The following is a 25594-nucleotide window of genomic DNA, read 5'->3' as shown; positions in this document are numbered from 1 at the left end:
AGAGAGAGAGAGAGAGAGAGAGAGAGAGAGAGAGAGAGAGAGAGAGAGAGAGAGAGTGAGACGGATAGAGAGCGAGATAGATGTGCTTCCCGCCTCCTTACTTTGAGACTTTTATTTTTACCATTAGAATTTAGAAAATCAATTAGTCGTGATCGATCCTGAGGAAACACCATACCACGTATCTTCATGGACGTCTAGACAATGCAACATACACAGTACTGCTAGTCGGAGTGTCTTCATCATTATTACCGCCCTCCTCTCCCAGGTACTAGTAATTAATGGACGGCGCCAACGTCTGAAACAGGAAGTAACTCTCCCTGCTCCCTGTCACTTCCGCCTCATCATTACCACAGCTGTGCTACCTAAGGTACAACGAATTCCATCAATTACTAGTAAATATTTAGGTCGCATATTTAGGTGACTTAACATGAAGAGACCATGTCAAATACTGAAATATCTAATTTTTTTTTGGCAAAAACGAAAAGTGTGTATGCGCCAAGCGCCACCAGACACGGGTCGCCAGTACTGCAGCTAAGAAACACCTGCTCTTGGCACGTTTTCTAACGCCTGTCTGAACATCCGCCCTGCTCCTACGCGCGCCAGCCCGCGCGAATCCGGCCTTCCCGCTGCCGTGTGTGTGTCTCCTGCTGTGCGGTGCGGTGTTCGGGCGAGCGTTTGGGCGGATCGGCGGGCTCGGGCGGCGGTGTTGACCCCATGTGCAGCACCAAGAATGATCTGGACGTCGACTGGTTGCTGGGGGAGCTTCTGGCCGTGCGGAACCACCCCGGGAAACAGGTGAGTCGCGCCTTCTCATCCCTCCTGTTCCCGCCGTTTCACCGCATGGCTCGTACTTGTCGTGTTATAACATGTCCCTCAGGAAGCCTTTCGCAAATAAGACACATGGAAAATAAAGATGTAATAGGTAATGTGTTGTACTAACGTAACGGTAATTGTTTCGAGGGGTTTGGCGAAATCTAACGACCTCGTCTCCGCCATATATTTTCGCCATCACCTGCAGATGCAGACCAATTAAAACATGAAGAAAAACAAGGCGCAAACACGGCCGGTTCAAAATAGGGCACGCCTCGCCGCGGACTGACGACGCGGTTTGCCCTGAAGTTAAAAGTTTAAATTAACCAACACTTGTCTTGGTACGTGCGGCTTCACACAATGAAAGGCGTGCAATCTAGGGAGGCTGCGAGGCGAAGCGACTCATCATAACCGCTATTAACTGCTCCCCTTGTTATGAAGATTACACACCATGCGTGACAGCACCTAGTGTCTGGAGCGTTCGACTGGAGAAAGGATGGAAATACTCAAATTGAAAGAAATACTCTAAATGTTTAAAAGTCGCTTTTCTTTTCTTGTGTTGTGCAAAGGTTGCATTTGGTGCGCACCGAAATCACTGAGCCCCCCCCCCCCAAAAGGTAGGTTAGTTTGGCGAAAGGCGTGGCTCGTATCACGGATTCCTATGATACGGGAGACATTGCACCGCTGTGCGGCTGACATCACCAGTCCTCTACCCTGCCCTTCAGTAGGATAACCACTCGGCAGGGATTTTGTACGCCCACTTTAATTCATGCAGATGACTTCACTACCTACCGGTGCAACCAATTTTCCAATCAAATTTCCTCTCGCTCGCCGCGACTTAGTGCTCTGAATACGGGTGAAGCACCACGTCCATGCATACAGATTATGTAGTTTGTGGTACAGAATATGAAGTGATGAAAACTGACAGAGGTAAATAATGCCCAAATTTATAAGTTTATAGTTGAAACCGGAGAACGTCATGCATACGGAGAGAGTGATTATCCCGGGTATTACGTTCGGCCATCCGTTCTGAAGGATAAAATATCGTCCCACGCGGCCTACCGTTCCTCCCTGGCCGTCAGGTTAAAAGGTAGGTTGACAGAAAGAGATACCGGCAGGATTTTCGCGAGAGAAACAGATTGCCGTGTGGACATGAAGCAACTTCAGTCATGGAAGATACAAGAAGGCTTACCGCCAGTCTCTCCCTCTGCTGGCTTGTGTTATTCGTAAACGGACTGCCTGATGCGGAGAAATATATATCTTCATCGATCTGTCCGGCAGTCTTATCGCGGAAAGCTCGCACATAACCGTAAAAGAGGATAGTCGGATTGATTAGCTGTATCTGAGCTTATCTCAAACGCATGTTGCGGGCTCAATGCTGTAACAAACATTGTTTGATACATTACAGTTAAACCTGTCGACAGTAATCATCCAAGGGACTAGAATTGGTCACGGTAGACAGCTGTTCACTATAGCCATGAGTCTTAATAGTTGGGTTATTTGGATTTTGAACTATCCGGAGAAATTAATGCAGATTTGCGCAGTCTGTGACTCAGAGATTAGGGAAAGAGACGTATGTTTTGGTTCAAGACAGAATGTTACCGCACTAACACGCGTACGAGGGAACATTCAAAATACCATCGCTTTGATACGCAAGCAAAATGAAACGCAAATGTAGGAACGTACTACAATATATTACGCATATTGTGGCTTACGTGGACTTAATATGGACTTACAGATAGGTCGTGTGTGTATCAATAGTAGGGCTAGTCTCAAGGGAATAATAATCTGTTCTGCAAATTCAAAATTCCACACCTTTAAACGTAAATACAAGAAGCACCTTACAAGGATCGTGCTAAAATGACGTAAAATTTGATGCTCACGTGGCTTCAATCAATAGATGTTACCTGTATGTATGTATGGTGACAGGATTGGTTTGAGGATCGCGGAGGTGCCTGTTTCAAATATTCATCGACAAAACTTAGCTGTCTGGGCTACAAGATTACCGAAAAGCACCAGGCGTACAGCGGTGCCTTTGTAGCCACTCTGAGTTTGTAAGCGCTTCTAATGGACGGTTTTATCGTTCTGGGCTACTAGTAATGTCTGTGCATTTGATACGGTAACATTCTGACATAGAACGTTCGGTACATGTCTAGGAAGAAAAAAAGCTATATGTGGTAATATACATTATACGTAGGTTTGCGTTCAGCACCAAGGACAGCTACAATCTTACATTACAGCGTAATTTGTTTACATGTTTCTATGACACTTTGAAAGCGCATCGCTTGGAGCACGCATTTCCTATTACGAATATGTTTTATGCATAACATCAAAGGTGAAAACTAGGAGAGATATTTGTCTTTTAAAGCTTCCACTAGTCTAAAAACGGCCAGAGGTCATCGTATGAATGATAGAGGATTATGTTTATGCTACTTCTGCTCGTAAAATTTCATAGACCTTGGCACCAAAAGCCACATTTGAATCCATTTATCTGACTAAGAGTGTTAAAAACTACCATGATTTATTTTGTTATTTCTTCCCTTAAACTTTCGCGTGGGTATTAATGCTTTATTTTAGTCTCCCGGATATCTAAAAGGGCGCCTGGTGTATATATAGACCATGCTTTCACGAGATTTAAAGCTTTCAATAAATCAAATACTGGAGACGCCGGCGTTCATATCACAATATACGGATAAGTCGATTTATTTTAGAGGCGTAGTATACTAGTACTAGGAAGGCCGCACAGTTATTTGTTGTCAATGGATGACAGACAGAACTCGGGAGCTATGCCCTATACATTTACAATACGTATCATGATTTACGGAAATATTCCACACTAAATAACATCTGGTCCCCACTTACCCTTCCGGGATATTTCCGGATCAAAGTTTCATCCATTCTAGCATTTAACGTGTGCTGGATTTGTTTCTAGAAAAAAAAAACGCATGCTTGATTTGCGTGACCTACGGCGCTACCACACTCCCACGGAAAGTATAACATTGCTCCAAACACCTTTGATGCTGAAGCTCAGTTTGACCTAACACCAAAGCCTTAGGGGCTCTTCTGTGGTCTTGCTATGACCTTCCACTTAGAAAATTCGAGAAGAGGTTGTCTAAAATGGAGCATAGAGAGCACGAAGAATAAAGGAATGATTGAAGAGACCGCCTGTGTCAAACGAGTGCTACTAGTCGGCCTCTTTGTAACTACTTGTATGAAGTATCTAGCTGTACGTACTCGTACACATGCGTGGTTCTGATGAGCTTTATCTTTTTTTTAAATTCTCACTGGATCTGCGTGGGACGGGATTTTTAGAGCCTGTTGTCAGGGGAAAACTGAGTTGTTCTATTTTTCCACTATAGATGTGCGCTTTGACAATTACTAAAGCTGACGATTTAAGCTGCTTCTCTCCTTCCTAATGCTCGTTAAAACACAAAAGGCCACCAGACCGGATAAGAGATGAGTGTGTTTAAAAATAGACAATCCCTTCTTAAAAGACGATAATCTGGAGTTACAGGGGAGGCGAGGGGAAGGGGATTGTAAATAATAATATCTACACCGGGCAGAACACAAACGGATTGCCTCTGTTACGGCGAAATGGCTATATAACGTAATACAAGACAAGTTGGCATTTGTGTAGGATTCGAGAATTGTAGTGGGCGCAAACGGCAAAGAGTTGCCTGAAAGGATTGACTCACCAACACAGCACATGGTGCTATTACATATTGGAGATAAAGAGGTCGTTCACAAACATCAGATTACAGCTCCTTGAAATAACAGGCATGAGACTTGCCAGGGAATCCAGTGCGATGGCATACGAGGCACTTCTTGTCCTAACATGAGATGATACAGGATGACAGCCGTCCTTGGTGCTGAACGCAAGCCTATGATAGTTATTACGTGCTGGTTGTTGTCCTTGGTGCTGATGGAGGTGTAATGCGGCGGGGGAAAATTGTGAGAAACGCCGCGCACGATATCATTTTTTCTGGATTGCTGTCACGTGTACAGACACACACAAGTACTCGTTGTAGGAAAGACTTGAACAGATTTTAGACAGTCCTCGAAAGTACATGTAAATTGCTGAGTAATATACAGCCAGAGCCTATGATATTCATGTCAATCCCATCTCTTAGCATGTAATTTATAACTCAAACTCCATGAGAAACTCCCCAGTAGAGGGAGCTAGTTTATACCCCATAACCTTACGGGACCGGCTGAACAGACCGGCAGGCGCGGCAGACATGTAATGTTACTCTATCAGGTCTGTCCCACGTGTTGGGAAAGGAAATGAAAGTTTAAAATCGATACCGCCGAGTTTAAACTGGCCTTTAGCTCGAGAAGAAAAATAATCAGGATACAGCGTCCTTATCTGGTTCCAACTTTTCATGTCGGTCTGATGAAATTCCGCCAAATGGCAGTGGGGGGCACGTATAGAGCTTTGCTCCACGGAATTAGAAATGCTAACCAGACATTCAAGTACGTGGACGTTTTCTTAAGACTGTCTTGTCAAAAGGAGAGCAAAGTTTCTTCCTAAAAGGTCGCGTATGGGGATATGTAATTGACAATTTTCTTCAGCACAGGCGTCCACAGGAGGGCGCACTAATGCGATTTGCTTTGAACCACTGCTGACGCTATTGAAATATGAAATTTGATTGTATTGGTAGATTCACTACACGTGTGAAAATGTCGGTGGGATTTTCTTTTGAGTTCTACAACTTTTTCAGATTACCCTCTTTGATCATTGTGGGTTATTTTTGTTTACATTCTGTAACCTTCAGGAGCGATATTTTTCTGAATTACTACCCCTTCATCATGGTACGTTCCAGACCATGCTAGACGAAAACAAGCCTGACACGGCTGAAGCTGTTTGGAGCTATTTTTGCTATAGCGGACGTTGGCTTTATGGCTTTACCAAGAAACCAACCAAGCGAACATTTAGGAGAAATCGTGCAGTCAACGGCCGAGGAGAACGCAGAGAAGCGAACTTTTTATTCGACACAATTCATATCAGAGTAAACGAAGGTAGAAAAGGTTTCTATCTGCAAGAATGACGTATATTGCACTTTTTATATCTTAATGTAGAAACGAGTAATTGAAAAAACAGATACCGAATATCACTTTAACTAAACGTATGCTCATTCATTTCTCTGACTCTCTTGGGAAATTAAGCTAACTACTGGCCATAACCTGATATCAATGTATTTTACTTCTAGCCTTAGGGTATTAGAGTATTGCGGGGCGGGTATGGGGTTACGGTGTATGGATTTAATTTCACTTGATTCATGTTGGTTGAAGTCGTGATTATTCTCAAACGTTTTATCAAGCCCACAGCCCCATTCCTCATCATACCAGGTTACGTTTTGTGAGGTCTACGTTTGGATGATGCGAGCGAGGGGTTTGAATCCAAACACGTAGCTAAAGCTAACGTACGGTTGAACAAAAAGCAGAATTCTAATTCAGTTTGTATCCGGTGTGCCGGATAAGAGACCCGGGCAGCAGACAGGGGATCGCCGCTAACAAGCGGCTCTTCCCCCGGGGCATCTCACGCCAGCTGCACCGGCTTCCGCTAACAACAAAGACGCTGCAGTCAGGATGACGTTAGCAATATGACTTGAGGAGAAACGCGACGCGACGACGGCTCCTGATAAATGATGTGGCGTTCACCAGACAAACAGATCGAAGCTACGATTTCAATCTTGCCATCAAGAAGAAAAGTACTTATTCTAAAAGGCTTGTAGACCCTTGAGATAAAACATTAGCGGATGTGTTATCAGTATAAGTATTGAAACACAATTAATGTTGTATTATGAAAAGATCATCAGTGACGGGAACAGTGACAGCATGTTGGAAATAGAGATGATACCCCACCAGACAGGCGGAGCTTTACCGTACCGCAGAGAACAGGCTTCTGCCGGCTGTAACGATTGAACAAGCAGCTAGCTGACCTGTAGGTCAACCCTGCTCGTCTGCAGAGCCTGAGTAATGGGCCGGTAATGCTCTCATGGACGTGTGCGTAGGTGGCCGGGAGAAGGGTTCACGCCAAAACAGCCAAATAACCCGCCTATTCAATTAATACCTGTCATATTTTCGCCTCTCCACGCTCGGGGGATGTCTGTGAAGTCTTGGATGGTGCCCGATAATCCCGGCCGGGAATACGTCAATCCACATTAGTGCTGTTTCACTCGAGACGTTCAGGAGGCTGGATTACTGGGGAAAAACATGATTGGGTGGTACAGGGTGGTGAGCGAAACTGATACACGTACATAGCGAGATGGTGGAACAATTAGAGCCAAGAGGGGAAAGGGGGTCCAAAGCTTTTAAAAGCTTTTAAATCTTCCATATTTTTTTCAACTTTGGATGGTAGAATCCAAACAAAAATATTCTTGAAGCGTGATTACAACACAGTCTCAATATAGTACTGTGAAAATCATTCATGTTGTTGACCGTTTACTGCAACGTGAAGTAATGTTTTTGTGAGAAAGTTTACGATTTTTTCATTATCACTTACGGAGTAACAGATCCTTTTAATCATGCACTATAGCTATAGCAACCTACCCTGTTTTTATATTTTAATCACAAGACTTGATGACGGCACACTCAAGTTTTTTTCAACTTATATCAATGCCGCCACCAACACAAGGGACAATACAATACTAAATTTCACCTGGGCGAAGTGAGGAAAGTCATGTTAAGTGCCTTTCCCAAGGACGTGTACACAAGACCGGTGGCATGTCAGGACTCGAGCCCGGGACCTCTTGGTTCCGAGTCGAGCACTCTGCCGCTACGCCACACGACCCCACAACCATGTTTCAAATCACATTGCTAGTATGAAAACTTCCTTCTACGTGTTTCACATATTGCATTCTGTCATGTAGCGAATTGTCTGTAGTGAATTGACCATGTAGCGAAACACTTACTAGTAGTTCCCGTCTCTGTCTCAGGTCCAACTGCCTGAGAACCAGATCCGCCAGCTGTGTCAGATGTCGCGCGCTCTCTTCCTGGAACAGCCGATCTTCCTGGAACTGAACGCACCCATCAACATCATCGGGGACATCCACGGGCAGTACGAGGACCTGCTCAGGCACTTCGACAAGTGCGGCTTCCCGCCTGACGCCAACTACCTCTTTCTGGGGGACTACGTGGACAGGTGGGTGGGCAAAGCTGAGGTGCAAGGATGGAATTTGTCATTTCTGTTATCACCCTGTGGGAGTGAATCTTTCCTGAAAAAAAACTGATTCGGTGCACTCACATCACAATATGTCTATGACCCATGGCACAGGAACCCCATGTACAACCCCATGTACAACCCCATGAACCCCTCTGTACGATACTGAAGCCAACACTGAAAACGATTTATACACGGGACCCCGCTACAGGATGATATCTGTCCTTGGTGCTGAACGCAAGCCTGGTTATTACATGCTGGTTGTTGTCCTTGGCACTTATCTATCATCATTATGGGGGTGTAATGCAGAGGTAGAATTGTGAAAAACGCCGCGCACGATCCTTTCTTCTGGATTGCGATCACGAGTACAGACACGCAAAGGCACTCAGGGTAGGGATACATTTATGTCCCTTTAGAATTTACATCTAATACTACAATTCACATGTGTGTGATTATACTCAAAACCCCAGAATAAAAACTAGACATTTACTTCAATTCACGTTTGTGTAATTATACGACAGAAACTTCACATTTCATTTCCTATTTCAGAGGAAAACGTTCGCTGGAGACGATCTGTCTGGTCCTGGCCTACAAGATCAAGTACCCAAACAACTTCTTCCTTCTGAGGGGGAATCATGAGTGCGCCAGTATCAACAGGTCAGTGGCCAAGTGAAACATGAAATCGAAGAGTTGTTGTGAATGTCTTGCTGTATTCATTATCATGAAGTTCCTCACTGATTCTGTGCATATTCCACTGTCATTTCCTCCCTGCCTGCTGAAAGACCATTCTGAAGTACAATTTGACCTTACTGTCAGTCTGCGGTTACACCATTTCCCTCTCACTTCACTATAAGAATCAAAATAAAAAGGAGATTTGCTCTTGGCAGAAGATGGCAGTGTCACCTCATCATTGCTAACTGATGAAGTTATGATTCGTGATATGAATATCAACCTTGTTATATAATCTTAAGCATTCTTGGATATACAAGTTTTATGGTTCTTACATCAGACTACAGGTCTTCTGTGAAACGTACTCGCCTGACTTCACTTGTTTCTTGTTCTCTACTTCAGTGTGCAGTGGCAGTTGACTCTGTAATTACATGCCGTTTTGATCATAACGGAAAGAAAATCAAGAGAGTATTGGTCACTGATGCGTGAAGCAACCTTGTGCGTAACGAAGACCTAGCTAGACTCGGATCGTTAGAACAGGGGCAATGAAGCGTACGGAAACCAGTCTGGGATCCTAGTTAGTTTTCTGTACGCTCCTCTCGTACGGTTGCTTGTTCGTGAGGAGGCGAACAAGGCGAGCGAGCGGAAAACTAGATGTAGGCTGGTACGTGACCGAGCGTACGTAGAAGTGGACGGCGCGGAAAGCTAACTAGGATGGCTCTAAGACTTCACGGCAACGCGACGTGACAGGGAGACAGAAAAGATGTCACCTCTTCAATACATGTACTTAATCTAAGCTAAACAAATTATTTACCACAAACACCAGCATGAAAGTGAATCGTAAGTTGCGACAAACATTCGCACCATCGAAGACAGCGAGATTTTAGTAAATAGCCTTGTAATAAACCTTTACCTTTGAATATTTGTAGTCTAATAACACTGTCCTTTCAAAGAACTACCTATACCCAACAGTTATAGTGTCTCTACAACTGTGTGGCCCAGAGCTATGAAAACGGAGATAGGCACTGCCCTATACACCGACACACGTTTTCACGTTTTCAATAAAGATGATGTTGGACACACTGTTGCCAACTTGACCTAGCACGGTCACCCCTTACCCGGGAGTTTCATCCGATTCTATACATCTCTATTTCCCATTGCTAGGATTTACGGCTTCTACGACGAATGCAAAAGAAGATACAACATCAAGCTGTGGAAGACCTTCACAGATTGCTTCAACTGCTTGCCCATAGGTGCGTACCCGTTGTTGAGAACGAATGTGTGCAAATAACACGATATCTATCTGCAGTCGCGAATTCTCAAGGCAATATGCTTGTGAATATATATATATCAGTAGGTAAGAGACACACTGAGAAACATAGATCATAGAGATTTAACATGAGAGGAGGACATGTTAACGTTGGGGTTTTGTACATCACATAAGGGATGTCAAATACATATAACAGGCTGTATGGCATACTACATGTAGTACTTGAAAGCAGGGCATTTGACAACATGTCTGTCATCGCTGGGCTGCCTGCAAAATATTCTTAAAACAGATTTATTAAACAAAATTTTCGGATATTCCAGCATTATTTCTAGTCTTGGAAAACCTTAAAGCCACCCGGATTTACCAATTCGTTTTTCCTGTGTTATTTTCCCATCGGTGTCGACGTCGATATTTTGTAACTCTTACAGCGTGTTTTATATTTGTATGTCAACAGCTGCACTGGTGGAAGGGACCATTTTCTGCACACACGGTGGCCTTTCTCCCGACCTGGCCGACTTACGACAGGTCTGTTAATCCACATCTAATGACTAGTACATTCTCTGTCGGCACACGCGGCAAACATGGTTCTATTAACTCCGAGCACAACCCATACCGGATCTCACACAAAGATGCTTACAAATCTCTCTTTGAAACATTTTAGCTATGAAGCAAACGTACAACTTAGTTGTGAAGCGACTTTTTTGCAGTACATATATCCACATCTACCCATACGTCATACGTGTTGTGCACTTATCCGGAAATATGTAGACATTCTAGTAACGTCACATAAAATCTGACGCTCGTAAATCTTGTATTCCCGTACAGCTGCGTGAAATTGACCGTCCTCTGGACGTGCCTGACCATGGCCTCGTGTGCGACCTTCTGTGGTCAGACCCAGATGAGGTTCGTTCATATCATTGCTCATCTGAAAGATTGTACTTAGCTCTAGCGGCCCCTCTGATGACTTTTGTGTGCAGCACCACCACAATACGCAGCCGCATTTTCATGCTGAAGGGGTTTAACGACAACCTAGTAGTTTGCGGTTCCGCCACTTTCATGTCGTGAAGATCCTGCAGCACGGAAATGTGGCTGCAAGGCGGAAATGTGTCGTTTTTACGATCAGAAGGCAGATGGATTGGACTATGAGGACCATTTTGTTTTGTGGTTTGAAAGCAGCCTGCCATAACTTTGCAGCTATCAGGCTGTTCCTGGCCTCGGTGCTGAAAAGCCATCGTCTCCAGCAGGCGGGGGAAGATGGGTTCGCACCCGGGAGATATGATGCCAATGTTCAGAACGCCTTAACTAATAATACTAGAGTTCCACGATCTCATACCTTCGCCAAATGATGTTAGCTTTTATGATTAAGAAATTATATATTAATCCCCCTAATTATGCAACTAGGATCCTCAATTGCATGAATTATATCTGTTGATCATATTCTTCACCAAAGACAGTCTTATCTTAACAAAGAATGCCATGATGACATTTTCTCATAAATTATGCAAATGAGGTCCTTATTTGAATAAGTTATGTTTAACTATGTTCACCTTAACTTAACTTTCAAACACCCCAAGTATAAAATTCCAGGCAGTTACCACTATGCAATTATAATACTTTCTCATTAATTATGCAAATTAAGTCTTCATTTGCATAATCGATATCTGCCTGTGTTTCTCTCATTCTTAATAACATATGTCACAAGCTTGAACTTCCTATTATGGAATGCAGCTGATTAATAGAATTTCCTCATTAATTATGCAAATTACATCCCTATTAGCATAATTGTAATATCATTATGTCAAGCATTACTCAAGCTACATACATACCAAAAATCACGATGATCCATCAATCGGTTCTTGAGTTATCCCCCTTTAAACATTTGTCCATTAAACCCCCCCTGCAGTTCTAGAGCAAGCAACTAGGGGGCTCAAACTCATGTCACTTTATCCCCTGCACAAGAGCTATCTACCATCCAAATTTCGTCACTCTAGCATGTCTGGATCATGAGATACCAAAACCGGAAGTTCAGCTGCAGTACCATGACAAGCCGCCAGGTGGCCCAAAATCTAATCATTTTGAGGTCTCATCAAGACCTACCCACCTACCAAGTGTCAAGACAATCCATCAAGACCTTCTCAAGTTATCGTGTTGACACACACACACACACATACACGAACGCCCCTGAAAACATAACCTTCTTGGCGAAGGTAATAAGAAGGGTAATCATTTCATTATTAAAACCAAAAGGAAAAGGATAGACTACAACAATTCAGCTTGCTATTGTAACGATATGATATAAATCTTTATTGCACATTGCTGTCCAGATGGACTAAATGCACATGTGACCATATGTGGTCTTCATGTAGGGTACAGTCGAGTAAGAAATGAATATGTGTACACACTGCACGTCTAGCCAGCTAACATGTTCTGTATCAATACAAAATGACAGTGTTCGCCGCGGGCCGGGGATTTCTTTCAATTTGTAGCCATGAGATACCCGGGCAGTTGTTTCGCTACTGATGCAGCCTGTAATCATTATACGGTTATGTGTAACGAGATCCGCGTTTTCTTAAGTATATTGGCCAGATACAGGTTGATTACATGTAACTGTAAAACGATACCGGTACTTTTATGTAAGCCAATTAAAATTGGCTTACATAAGGTTGACCTTTTCATCACATTCTATTACCTAACATTTACCGGCCAACACGAGCAAATTTAATAGAATACCAGGGGTCATAGCCAACAATGGTCGAGGTCAAGGTTCAAGGATACTGAACGTCTTGAAAATTTGGAGTCACTGATTGATGAATATTCTACTAACTGTTAATCTATACCGGTGACTGATGAACCTTTTCAACGACATCTTGTATGCTACATGAGTATATCTACTGCGTTTAAATTGCAGGACATCACGGGGTGGGGTGAGAACGACCGCGGCGTGTCCTACACGTTCGGCGGGGATGTGGTCAGGAACTTCCTGAAGAAGCACGACTGCAGCCTGATCGTGCGCGCGCACCAGGTCGTGGAGGACGGGTACGCTTTCTTCCAGAAGAGAAAGGTACCAGAAAACTTCCAACTACCCACTGTCTCGCAAGTCGTATTTTCTGTGTGATACTTATTGGATCTCTGTGTTCATGCGTAATACAGCGGGTGTCCTACAGTATTGTAATTACACCTGTGTGGACGTCACAGAAAAGTCTTTTCGCCCACACGCCTGCGCACTTCCAGACGTTTGCATAACAGTTATGTATATCTTCACGTATGTCATACTATCACAGTGTGTGCGTGTGAGGCAATACGTGACCAAGATGGAAATAATGGGGGCACTTAGCGAAAATGTACGGATGAACATTTGCGTTTTTTTATTCACATCTGGCCTCCCAGTAGACTCATAACCGGAATTAGAATGGGAGGAATTAGCCTAACAGGTTTTGCAGGGTCAATTGGGCTATCGACCGCTTTCTGCTACATTCTGTCATTTTTCTAGCCCTGAAATGCACCTGGCGGAGAGTTAAACGAAATTGTACATGCCAGCAACTGTTTTTGTTAAATTGTTATACGACTGACGAATTTCGAAGAAACGACAAAAGTGTGATTGTGCTCACGGCGTCAATGAAAGGATTCAGAGATGTATTTTTCCCGTGCACGCTGCAGCTGGTGACATTATTCAGCGCGCCCAACTACTGTGGCGAGTTCGACAACGCGGGAGGGGCGATGATAGTGTCTGAAAACCTCACCTGCTCCTTCAGTATCTTACCGGTGAGTATATACATCAGGACCTGGTCACATTAGGCTTGGAATATTAAAATTTCAGTAAGTACATTAGGACGTTCATGATCACTGATATGAAAAACTTTCAAACTTTCTGGTAGATACAATAATGTACGCTCACCGACCTGCAGACATACAGGACTACAGATTTACAGTGTAGACCGGACACGACCCTTTATCCTTGTGGTTCATAAACTAGCCTAATGACCCACGCACCATTGATCATAACTAGTGGTATGGCTAAAACGTAACTTCAGTAATGAATCAAAGGTGTCCGGAAGTCTGTGTCGACCTCCGCCCTTCATTCTGCTGATGTTTCTGATGTTGGGATTAGCTGTCAAAATCTCGCTACCGGCGCAGCAGACCGGTGTATTTGCCGGGCTCACCGGTTCAAAGTCGGTACGTGATGGGACTCGCGGTGAGCTAACGTCTCGCCACGGGGGATATATCTTCCAACCCAGTGATCAAAAATGGCCGCAGATAACCTCAACCTGTTAACCTTAGGGCGCGGAAAGCCTCTTTGATGTCTTGAGAAGCTTGGATCAATATAACGTTCAGCAGCAGCAGTGAGGGATTGCTCACGAAACTTGGAGTGAGGGCGATGTCTTGTGTGGAAACTGTTGAAGAGTACTTTATTCTGAGCAGGAAATAATCTTCTTCCCCATTAGCGGCATTGAATGTCGATTGCGCGTTTTAACAAACTTTTATGACGTCAATGATATTTTTTTTCAGTTAGTTAGCTACAATCGCCTCCGTCATAGTTTTGTCGCTGGTTTTCTCCGTCAATCTGCGGTTTAGAATAGGGACTAGTAGTCCTATAGTTTCAAATATATAACTGCTTTTTGAAATACTGTCCTCTCAAGCCACGCTCTCACCTCACCAGCTCAGTCCCATAGCTGTCTCCACCCCCGGGCGATCCTCTGGCCAGCTGGCTTATGGTTTGTCCTGACCATTTTTTCAAGTCACGTCCGGTAGGTTTGAAATGCGGCTCCATTCCCACTGCAGACTCGGCGCGTTTAACAACTGTATATGACGTTATGGTAACCCAGTCTTCTCGGTTTATGACTATGGGCCGCCGTTTCCATGTCCGAGTGGTCGTTTGAAGTTGTAAAATCCGACTTCAGTCTGTACGAGGAGGCTTAGCTGCGGATTAATGCGATGAGAATGAGCTCTCTAGCTGCGATGCACTTTGAATATTAGATACACAGACAGCTTACCGGTACCGCGATCGTTGGTTACCAGTGAAATAACTTTAGTTTGGCTGTATTCTGTCCTAAATAAACCACTCTTGTATCAGGTACATCTACGCCTTTTGTCCTGAGGCAGTTTAACATTAGTAGTAGATAAAGCTTTTTTGTCTTCATTACTTTAAGAGTAATATAGATGCGAACCAAGATTCTAAATTCTCAGAATTAGATTCAGTGTGTCTCTTTTATCATGCCTGACTGATTATGCCGCTCACGCCTGGGTTACCGACGCACCAACACAACACGGCTAACGACTGCACAGGCACGGATCCGTCCCTACTGAGCAATCTCGTCATGTACCTGGTGACGACTTAATCGAGAAAAAACGGTTCTCTCTAACAATAAATCGGTCAGGCATGCTATCTGCCGCGTGTACGGCCCCCCTGTGGTTTGATCTACGTAAGCGTGACGTCAGCGTCGCCACCATAATTTAGATTTCATACCCTTGATATCAACCATCATAGGCTTAATAATAACCACATCAACAAGGGAAATATCTGAGGGTAGAGAGGAACGTGTCGAGTCTGACAGGCCTGTGAAGTTTCTGTGTACAGCCAAACATTTTCTCAGTACAGTCAACAGCAACTGCACAACTAGAAAATATTACAAGGCTATATCATATGGATGATAACGTTTCTTCATTCCACATTCAACCTTCCACATATCTTCTTTCTACAGCCAAAGTCGAAGTTTAAGGGTCTGAAGTCGTCCAAGAAGAACAGCAAAACCTGAGACGGTACCACAAAGTCGACAAGATGCTGGGTAGTTTCCTGTACTGTGACACACGAGGAGTAACATCTAGTATCAGGAAGAAGCGTCTGTACAGAGAGCCGATTTTGTACAGTGGTGTTTACCGGACTTGTATAGAACCAGTGATGAGACTTGTAGAACTGATGACGTCTAGTGTGGTGCCCTAAATGAGCTGATTGAATACGAGAGAAATAGGTTTTTCTGTGGAAGATGATCATAGACAAATCAAACAATAATCCGACTGCATCAACTATATGTCCAAGAATATTCAAAAGAAAATCCAGGGCAGACCATTCATATTTGATGGAATAAAGTTTGTATTATTTTGAACATGATAGAAAGGGCACGAGTTGGTGCCATCACCCATCAACCCAACCCAACTCACCTCTATATCGGTCACGTCTTACACATATCACATATCAATAAGTGAGGTAACATGTTCACGTCTGGTCTGGGAGGGTATTTAATATTGAGAAGGACTATTAAAATCTGCAGGTATCAACAGTCACGTTTACATTGAAATACGGTTGTCCTTCATTCTTAATTGATTTAAGGTAGTAAAAGTTAAGACAGCGCTTTAGAACATTTCCACTTTAATGAAGTAACTATTACCTTGCGTCTAGACATGATGTTATTGCCATGATTCCAGTGGATACAACTTGCGGCGCGGCCTAATGTACGTAATGTGCCTGGGGAGGTGATAACAGTGCTATATTCATGTGTAAGGCCTGAGGGTAGCGCTACAGTGGTCTGATACGCGCTCCAAATATATCAACTCTTCTGACAAGGATCTTGACGTGCATATTCTTAGGCCAGCTGTTGCAAAGAATCCGTTGAGCAAACTAAGGCAAGGAAGATGTATTTAGTATTCCATCAGGAAGGTTCGAGTGCATTTGAGTTCAGTTCAGTAAAATGATTGTCACCTCTCCGTAATGAACTGAACCAGATTTAGTTGTAAGGGCCCGCCCAGTCACATGCTTTGTTTTGTACGTCGTGCGATCACAAACTGACAGCATTCTTGGCTCTTGAGATAGTCGTGAATGGCGTGAATGTGTCCTGCAGAATTCAGCTCTCTTGTTACGAAAAAAGGCTGTCTTTGATCCATCTAGGTGATTTTGTTGGCTCGGAAACACTGCGATGTAAAAAATGTACCACGACCTACGATGAATGTGACCGTGCCATAAGGCAATAAACCGAAGGAGGAAAATAACTTGTTGCTGAGGCTTGGAAAAATCAATGCCTCATACACCCATGTACCATAGTATAATGGAATGGCCCAAAGACGTACACCGACCCTTGCACTTAAAATGGAACTACCCCTGATGTCTCAGAGCAGTGGCATGCGACTGAGAGGTGATATCTACATGTAGCAGCCATAAATTCTCTTCTTCATGTCTAAGTGGAGTGCACTGAAAAGGTCATACATGGAATGGTTCACGGTTAAGTTTGTGTTAGAGTTAAAGGCACTGGAGACTGTTACGTGCCTGTGTGTATTCATGTAGCATTAGGTGTATTGGTTAATACATGTACTAGCATTATGTCAGACTGAATGTTCCACCCATTCATAACGAATCAACAAGGACAAAACTATCTGCAAACATATAGGTAAAATAGTTCGTAATACATGTTTTTATCAAAGAGATGTAACCAATTCAGACTACAGATAAATTGATGAAAACATTCAAGAGGTAACATTGCTTTTGATCTTGTAAAGATACATGTATATTGTTGCACCATGTGTATTCAAACACCCTCTTGGCAAGACAGGCAACCTGTTGTCTTATTCGAAAGTCGTGATATTGATATTTATGTACAGTCTGTACATCAACACAACCGATATTTTGTGCAGATGCATAGTGGTGACTTTTGTGTGTGAGTACCTTTTATGAGATTCTTTTTTGAATGATAATGTGGAGGTCTTTATGAGGTGGCCCACTGATGTGTGGAGAATGTATTTTTATAGTGATGATGTAAATTATATGTCTATAGACCAAATATGTCAAGCAGATTAAAAAAATGAATTCCATAAAAGCATTGCCTCCTTTGTTGCTGGGTGGAAATCTTAAATGTCTTTATCTGCATTTTTGTAATTTCTGTAAAGCTAATAAAAATAAAATTCATCATGTGCTTGGTTAAGTTTGACAGTGTCACCGAAATTTTGTGGGAAACAAAAATTAGCCTGAAGGACTAGGAAAGGTGTGTGTACATGTCATACATGTATGTACCATACTGCTATATAGAAGTGTGATCAATATTCTTACTCCTGACGAAACAAAATGGGTCCTATTCAACTCATGACACTATCTCATGGTGCACACTGCATAATGATGGATGTTTGGTCATAAAGCTGTAACAACTAGACATGGCCCAGTTAGGCCAGCATGCATTAGTGTGCTTGTAGGTAAGTGTGCAAGTGATGGATAATACAAGGAACAATTTACCCCATGGTAAGCACAGCAGGCCAGTCTCTCTTCTCTTACTTCCCACTTAGCTTTGTGCTGTAAATTCTCTACTGCAAACTTACAGCATCAATACAAGCCTAAGATAAAATATGTACATTGTACAATGTACCCGCTATTTTTACAAACACCTTCCTGCATTTTGTTTTACTTCCTTCTAACAGTGTTCCTGTTAGATTTATGTTGTGTACAGATACTAAAACATGTCAAGGCCAATCTTTGCCATCCTATTTATCAACAATACACAAACACATGTATGTATTAATAACTTCAATGGACATTCATCAGTCTTCTATACTTCCTTTATTACATCTTTCAAGGGGACAACAAATTTCCACTCATGGACTTTGACAGTTTCAAGTAGGATGGCAAACTCAAGAACCAGGGCAACACATCCTGTGAATGACTGAATGTTTCTACCAAGTCTACAGCATTATATACACAATACAGCATTATCATGTTGTTTTTGGTTGGCGGTACAGAGTAAAGTAGCACACATGGTTAGGTTACAGATGCAGTGTGGGTGTTGTACACCTTCTGGCAACTAGGGGGCGTCACTAAGCTTTGGTGTCATCTCCTTCATCTCTCACTGGAACTGCAGAGAAAAAAATGCCATAAAATGTTACATTATTTACCCAGTTTGAAAAAGAATGACAGGAGGGAATCATGCCATGGTTCATATGGAAATTACACTAAATATTTAGAATTTTTCCAACGTAAAATAATGTCTACCTACATGTAATCCATGTATGTGAGTGTAGAAGTACTTTATCTGAATTTCTAGTACATCTAGTAATATAGTAGTAGTACATTATCTGAATTTCTGAAAACATCTGATCTTTTGATCCAAAAACTTGGGAGGCAGGAGAGAGGATTTTGTCCAGGATACTTCCTCAAAATGATGATGTCCACCTACACCATATGTATGACCGATGGAAACATCAGCAGTACAGGTATCATACATGTACATCCTGTTCCCACACATACCTGGGTATCTGGTTGTTACCATGCGTTGTCTTCTCATCACATCTTCTCTCCAGCTATCAGGCATGAAGAGAATACCAAAGGGAGCTGTGGCCAAACAAAGAATATCATCAACTGAAAAGTAGGACTCTGACAGTCATCATACAGGTAGCATGATCTTTGAACTGTATCAGTATCACAATGACTTGGACCATTACCAACTTGACCCATGGCAGATCTGGTCAACTCGGCCCAAAATCATAGTCAACTTGGTCCAACACCCCGGTCATCTTGGCCCAACACTCTGGGTCAGATACAATGTGGACAAAAAATAAAAATCATAACTTAATGTTCTGTTATTTTGTCAGACAATTTCAAACTGTTGACTTTGACGTTTGAGGTTTTTGAAAGCCTGAAGATCTCTGAAGACCTTCTTTACATGTATATCAGTTCAACATTCCTTGCACATGTAGTTACTCCTAGACTTCAAAGTAAATTTGAATGTTGAATATGGCATACGCATGAATTTTATATAAATAAAACTTACGGAGTAGTCCCACCACACAGGCCGCGACTACCACAGGCTCCCTCTCCCAGGCAAACCGGAACCACTGGAAGAGTGCTGGTAAAAGGCAAAGACATATTCAGTTAGTTGTTCCGTAGTCTGTGTACGTTACATGTCATGAAGGTATAGTTATCAAGTACAAGTCAATACAATGATACATGTATTAATACATTTTTGCATGTCAGAATAACCCTGAAGATCATCCAATGTCCTTGATTTTACTGCATCAATTTCAAATTGATGGCAGCTCCTGTACCACCCCCCTCCCCCAGATTTTGTCCTTCAAAAATCCACCAAGTTCCACGACTATCTACTGGTAAAAACTATCCTTTCGGAGAATACAGAAGTCACCAGAAGCTGCCTTTATAATTTTAGCATTGGACATATAACGCTAAAATGATGTAGGCCTCGTAGTAATTGAGTTTTCTTACTTCTTTTCCCAAACATAGGCATCTTCGCTTCGGTCCTCCTTCGTCCCTGTAACCTTTGACCTGCGTCTCCCCCCCCCCTCTCTTCTCTTGTCGACCTGTAACTTTAACATTGCCTACATGCACAGGTTCATGATTTTGGATAGCTTATAGCTTTTTATCGCTGTCATTTCATTAAAAAGCGGAAATGATTTGATAACCCAAAACAATATTTCCTCCAAGTAAAAGTCCCATCATCCAAAGCGCTTTATTATTTGAAAAGATGGCGGCGCCCATGCCAAAATTTCCCGGGATGTTCCCAGGCGAGTCTTCCAGTGATTCCTCACGAAACAAACAAGACACAGCTGCAGGTGCAGGTGCAGAAGGCGGTCATCAGAAACCCTGTCGGACCTGCACTGATTTCAGGACCTGGATGAGAATGCAGGGGAAAATGCCGCCCGCACGAAGTAAGCCCCAGGTACGATGGGTGGTTACCGGTTGTTATGTCAATACTGAAGTACTAGTAGTACATAAGCAATTAATACGGTCCATTCAACTTGTTTCACGCTACTAAACCGAGGTGAAACGTTCTGCGTGATCTGTATAAAATGATAAGTCCACACAAATTAGGAATTTTTAAATTATGCTACGTTCCATGAGATCGAAATGTGTTTAGTCTTGTGTGTAACAAGGTTTAGGTATTGCGTAATACAAAATCATGTTTAAGCAAAACAGGGACTTACTATTAGCAATTTGATATAAGTCACAAAATGTATCTTGATGCCAGTTCATGTCAAGCAAATGTCAAAACATGACGTCTACATTCGAAACATCTTTGCAAAATTGAAACTGACTGCAGCTAGCACAGGGTTGTCTATCAATTTTAATTTGACCCCAATGCAATGATAAGTAGTTACTGCGTTAGTAGTAATAGTACCGATATATAGAGCTAATGCACTGAGTCATTTATACTCAAAGGTCAAATCATGCCTGTCCACAGGGTGAGGAGGAAGAGGAGAAAGACCCTGAGTGTCCCCTGGACAGGGAGGAGCTGGGGAGGAACACCTGGTCCTTCATGCACACCATGGCTGCATACTACCCAGACAAACCCTCCTCCACCCAGCAACAAGAGATGTCCCAGTTCATCCACCTCTTCTCCAAGTTCTTCCCGTGTGAGGAGTGTGCAACAGACTTCAGGGAAAGGTGAAGAAAAGACTGTCAAACTTGTCAATTAAAGACGACCGCCCAGGGGACCAAGGAAAAGTGGTCTACCTTAATATGTGGCAACAAGACAGACGCCCCGCCAGGCCTAAGTCGGCACCGGGCTCTAATTATGTCCTTGCTACCAGACGCTGGCATGAAAGAGAAAGGACTTGGGCGGATACTCTTGGTAGTGGACATAAGGGTTTCTCCACCCAAAAAAATCTATGGCTTGTGAAAGGCCAGGATCTGGCATCCAGCCAACCATAGGCCCAAAGTGACCTAGCCGGCACCATTTTACATTGTATTGTACCATTTACAGCCTATACATATTCTCATCTGGCACATCTTTCCTCACCACAGATTGAAGAGCAACCCCCCTGATGTGGCCAGCAGACACAACCTGTCCCAGTGGATGTGTGAGGCACACAATGATGTCAGCAGGAGGATTGGAAAGCCAGAGTTTGACTGTTCCAAGGTGGATGAGAGATGGAGAGATGGCTGGAAGGATGGGTCGTGTGGTTGACAAGTCATAAACTATTGTCCATTTGTTTCCTATCAACATTACCACCAACAATGTGCAATATCTGTAGTGTAAGGTACTGGTGTAATGAATGCAAGGAATGTCAGTAATACACAGCATTGTTAAAAGTCTGGACAATATGAAGTAACATTTTCAGACAGGAGCTGTTGTGTTGTAATAAGACATGCCTATTGTGAAAATCTCAGGAGTAACGTGTGTCAAGTCATCCAACAATTTATTAATTTAAAAGTAACAAATCTTATTAATTTTATCATTAAATGGATTTGTAATTCTTGTGTTACAACATAAATCATCATACAATATTGCAGTATCAATAAAATCTTTACACTATTCATCATGGTGTTCCTTTCTTGAAAAATTGTTTTCCAATTTTTAAGATACTTGATTTACCAGATCTGTCCTGGTCCATGTAGAGCCAATTCTACCAGTAATTAGAATTAAAAAAGAAACTGTACTCAACGTATCTGTGTGTGTATGTTAGTATGACATGGAAGTACCATTGTAATGCTTGGTTACAATATCTCTATAGCCGGTATAACTGCCAGCGCAGCAACATAAATAGTTGCCTTGTTGACATAACATGTTACTGCAGCAATGTTTCCTAATGGAATCTTTACGAGCAGGACTTTCTGTTTGGCTCAGTCCGGCAGCATGTTGAGGTTGAAGAGGTGTCTCATGGTGGGGCGGCCATGAGGACAGTTCCAGGGCTGCTCGATCTCTCCCATGTGAGTCAGCAGCTGCCTCATCTCCCCGCGGTTCAGGGCCGTACCGATCATCACCGACTTCCGACAGGCTCGCGAGGCGAACATCTGTCTCACACGGGACGGACGGCACATCACACCCTGCAAAATAAGGGTGGAACATTACACAGAAAAGTACTGATTGTAAAGATTAGCCTTCCTCATGGAACCCACAGGAACAAAAACTTACATGTATATCACAATTCTGACATGTTTGCATGTGTGTTGTAGTATTCAGAGGTTTCCTATCATTTCCATACAATCATATTCCCTCTGCACCCGGTTAGGCTTACAAGTTGAAGGCATGTTGCAAACAACATGGATAGGACTACATATTTTCATGGCCAGAAGTTACCAAGGGTACTACTGTACTTACTAAACAGGTCTGTCCTTGGTGCTGAAAATCAGTCACATCCAACGACAAAATATGTGTTATTTCTAATCTTCAAAAACATGCTTTATAATCTGAACCTGTGTGCATGAACACGTAACAGGCTTTGCAAGACACCAATGACTTAAATACTGGCAGGCAGAGAGCTATTTAAATCCTCCTGGCTTGAGAGCAGAATAAATAGCTGTGCAGATTTGTATTTGCAACAAAACCTACCGGTGCATCACTGAGCATGAAGATGAGTTCTTCTATATCCTCCTTCCCAAATGTCCAGTTCTTACTGACTGGCATGGACACCAGCCTGACTCTTTCTGTACAGGGTGCTGAGGAGAAATGAAACATTCTCAATCATAATCCTTTATCCAAAGTGAGCAGTATTTTCACCACAAAATAACTGGCAACTCTTTTTGTGCGCTGGCTGGATTAGGAGTATTGATACCAGATACCAACTTGTCCTCAACTTGTATTCCTTTAACAATATATACATAACAAAGATTGTCTCAATATATCCATAACAAAGATTGTGTCAAGTCGACATCCATGTCAACATTTTTTTAATGGTCTGTCAGATACTTTTCCCACTGTCACAAGCATTAATAATTGTCTTGATAGTGACCACCTGCCCATGCACATTAGATCAAATTTTACTGCTGCCATTAGTTGTCTTGGGCAGGTTTGACTGCAGGCCTATGTTTTCTACAGATCATTGGTACTGTACCATCTTCCTGGATGCTGAATTCGAAGCCGTTCTTGGTGAAGATGTCCATGTTGTCCATGAGGATGCTCTCGTTGGCTGCGGTGAGGTGGAGGCTCTGCGGCTGGATCAGCCTCTGTCCCCGCAGCACCGTGTTCCTCTGCAGCATCTCAAAGTTGTACTTCTCATCTGTGGCATGCTACTTACAAAACACAGTGTCAATAACATGGATGTGATCATGGAACAGATTCTATGCTTGGTTTACAGCCCCCTTCAAAGTAACAACATCCACAAGGTCGTATATAGAAGAGTGACTGACATCTTGCACACAGCAGTCGTTCCTCAGTAAGACATCTGGAATCCCATAGTTCCCCTTTCCTTTTATTCAGCCTTGCTTGGCACAGTGTTGAAGCACAAAGGCAAGTTTTGTGATTGATTGTTTCACACCTGATCAATGATGAAGAGGTCTTCCCCCAGTCTGGTGATGATGAAGCCGAGGTTAAACTGTCCCAGGATCTCCATCTGTCTGAACTTGTCCTTGCTACAAATCAAATTACAAAAGAAAAATCAAATCAAATCATATGCAAGCACATCTAATTCTATTGCACTGATGGCAATATTAGATGGCACTGTTGCCCTCTGTACCCACCCTGTACACAGGCAAATGTAAAAACATTATTAAAACTACTACTCCCCCTGGTACAGAAACACAAAACTAACCAGCCTCCTTTGACTTCATTATTGGCTATTAGTAGCCAACACCTGCAGCACTTAAATATAGTCAATGTTGAAGCCAAGGAACTGCTACAGAAGTTAGTTTGGCAAAAATGACAATTGAATCCTGGTTCAGAAACACATAAGCTCACCTGATTTCCCTCCTGAGCTCTTCCTCTGCTGCCTGGTTATCAGTTGGGGAGATTTTGGCCCTAAAAGTCCTTCCCATCCTCTCTGCTGTCTCTTTACTTTCTGCACGTCTTTTTAACTTCTGTCTCAAAGAGTCCATACTGAAGGCAACTTTGATTTCCTTTCGATGTATGTTTGCTTCTTGGTCGAAGCAGACTGGGAGGACTTCTGTTTCAAAGTCTTCTGTAGTTTCCCTCTTGACTACTTCTGTATCAGGAGAGTCACTCCTGGTGAGGGAAAGTGTTGACGATGTTGCACTTACAGATTTACACAAAGGAAATTTGGCATGACTACTTTTCCCACTATCTGCCTCCCTTTCTTGGGTAAATGTGTTTTCTTGGTTTTTAGAATCTTGCCTTAGAGGAAATATTCTATTGTTCTGTTGTTTCACCTCTTTGATTTGTACTGTAACCTCACTTTGACAAGAATCTTCCTTAGAATTGTACTCATCTGATGATGGAGTGGCAATGCCGCCATGCTTCTGTGGGCTCTCTTCAAATAAAGTGCTAGGAATGGCTTGCTTTTGTTGTTCTTTGATGGCAGAGCTTTCATCAGATGGCAGAGCAAGGCATTCATCTTTTTGAAGCCCATCATGAACAGATGTCCATGATTCAAGCTCAGAAGCAGACTTGGTACTTTTGATGTAAATTGCAGATTCGATTTTGTTGTTTGTTGGCATATGATCAGTCCTACTGAAGCCAGTGAAGGTACATTTTGGGAAATCATCAGGTTTACATCTACGAGTTTCTTCTTTTGTGTCAAACAGAGATGTACTGGTAGCCTCTGGGGTGGCTTCCTGTTTACAAGAGGGAGGACTTCTGAAGAAAGTATCCAGCTTTCTCTCTGTAGTGAGGAAAGAAGAGACACGAAGTGACATGGTAAATATTCTCTTCAGTAATTGATTTGAGATATAAAAGATACCCTATAACAACATGGGAGGACAGGAGTGATGACTCCCATGTAGTATCTGGCTGATATAAATTCTCTGACAAAAAATTGTTTGAAGGTGTAAAGTTGACTGGGGATCAGAAGAGAATAAAGAAGAC

At 42.7% G+C, this 25594-nt stretch overlaps 3 protein-coding genes and 1 long non-coding RNA gene across 10 annotated transcripts in view; 2 read left to right on the top strand and 2 right to left on the bottom strand.

Annotated features, from left to right (window-relative positions):
- Positions 1 to 609: 609 nt before the first annotated feature.
- Positions 610 to 17762, top strand: LOC109482981 (serine/threonine-protein phosphatase alpha-2 isoform-like). Of its 2 annotated transcripts, XM_019785929.1 has the most exons (9): positions 610 to 795; positions 7749 to 7954; positions 8522 to 8629; positions 9806 to 9894; positions 10366 to 10436; positions 10737 to 10814; positions 12820 to 12972; positions 13569 to 13673; positions 15611 to 17762. In XM_019785929.1, exons 1-9 carry the CDS (start codon positions 715 to 717, stop codon positions 15662 to 15664), a joined length of 945 nt encoding a protein of 314 aa, XP_019641488.1. In that variant the 5' UTR covers positions 610 to 714; the 3' UTR covers positions 15665 to 17762. The 2 variants fall into 2 exon arrangements, with proteins under 2 accessions (XP_019641488.1, XP_019641498.1); XM_019785939.1 differs by lacking the exon at positions 10737 to 10814.
- Positions 17763 to 18425: 663 nt separating this feature from the next.
- LOC109483190 lies at positions 18426 to 20175 on the bottom strand. The gene is made up of 4 exons (XR_002140997.1): positions 20101 to 20175; positions 19652 to 19726; positions 19129 to 19212; positions 18426 to 18736 (listed from the first exon to the last, which is right to left on the bottom strand). It is a non-coding gene; the product is annotated as an uncharacterized LOC109483190 (long non-coding RNA).
- An 8-nt stretch (positions 20176 to 20183) lies between these two features.
- On the top strand, positions 20184 to 22154 carry LOC109483057 (FAD-linked sulfhydryl oxidase ALR-like). The gene is made up of 3 exons (XM_019786015.1): positions 20184 to 20554; positions 21077 to 21279; positions 21640 to 22154. Exons 1-3 carry the CDS (start codon positions 20360 to 20362, stop codon positions 21800 to 21802), a joined length of 561 nt encoding a protein of 186 aa, XP_019641574.1. The 5' UTR covers positions 20184 to 20359; the 3' UTR covers positions 21803 to 22154.
- Positions 22155 to 22393: 239 nt separating this feature from the next.
- The window catches only part of LOC109482628 (mismatch repair endonuclease PMS2-like), a 30102-nt gene continuing 26901 nt past the window's right edge, over positions 22394 to 25594 (bottom strand). For all 6 annotated transcript variants that reach the window (XM_019785471.1, XM_019785479.1, XM_019785444.1 and 3 more), the window contains 5 exons: positions 24512 to 25391; positions 24093 to 24186; positions 23670 to 23844; positions 23168 to 23274; positions 22394 to 22662 (listed from right to left, as the gene is read on the bottom strand). In XM_019785471.1, the coding sequence (XP_019641030.1) occupies positions 22459 to 22662; positions 23168 to 23274; positions 23670 to 23844; positions 24093 to 24186; positions 24512 to 25391 (1460 nt within the window). In that variant the 3' untranslated portion in view covers positions 22394 to 22458. The remainder of the gene's footprint in view (positions 22663 to 23167; positions 23275 to 23669; positions 23845 to 24092; positions 24187 to 24511; positions 25392 to 25594) is intronic.

This window comes from Branchiostoma belcheri, unplaced genomic scaffold (assembly GCF_001625305.1).
Source record: "Branchiostoma belcheri isolate BF01 breed outbred unplaced genomic scaffold, Haploidv18h27 scaffold11, whole genome shotgun sequence".
NCBI classification, from domain to species: Eukaryota; Metazoa; Chordata; class Leptocardii; order Amphioxiformes; family Branchiostomatidae; genus Branchiostoma; species Branchiostoma belcheri.
This window is presented reverse-complemented; position numbering and strand designations above follow the sequence as displayed.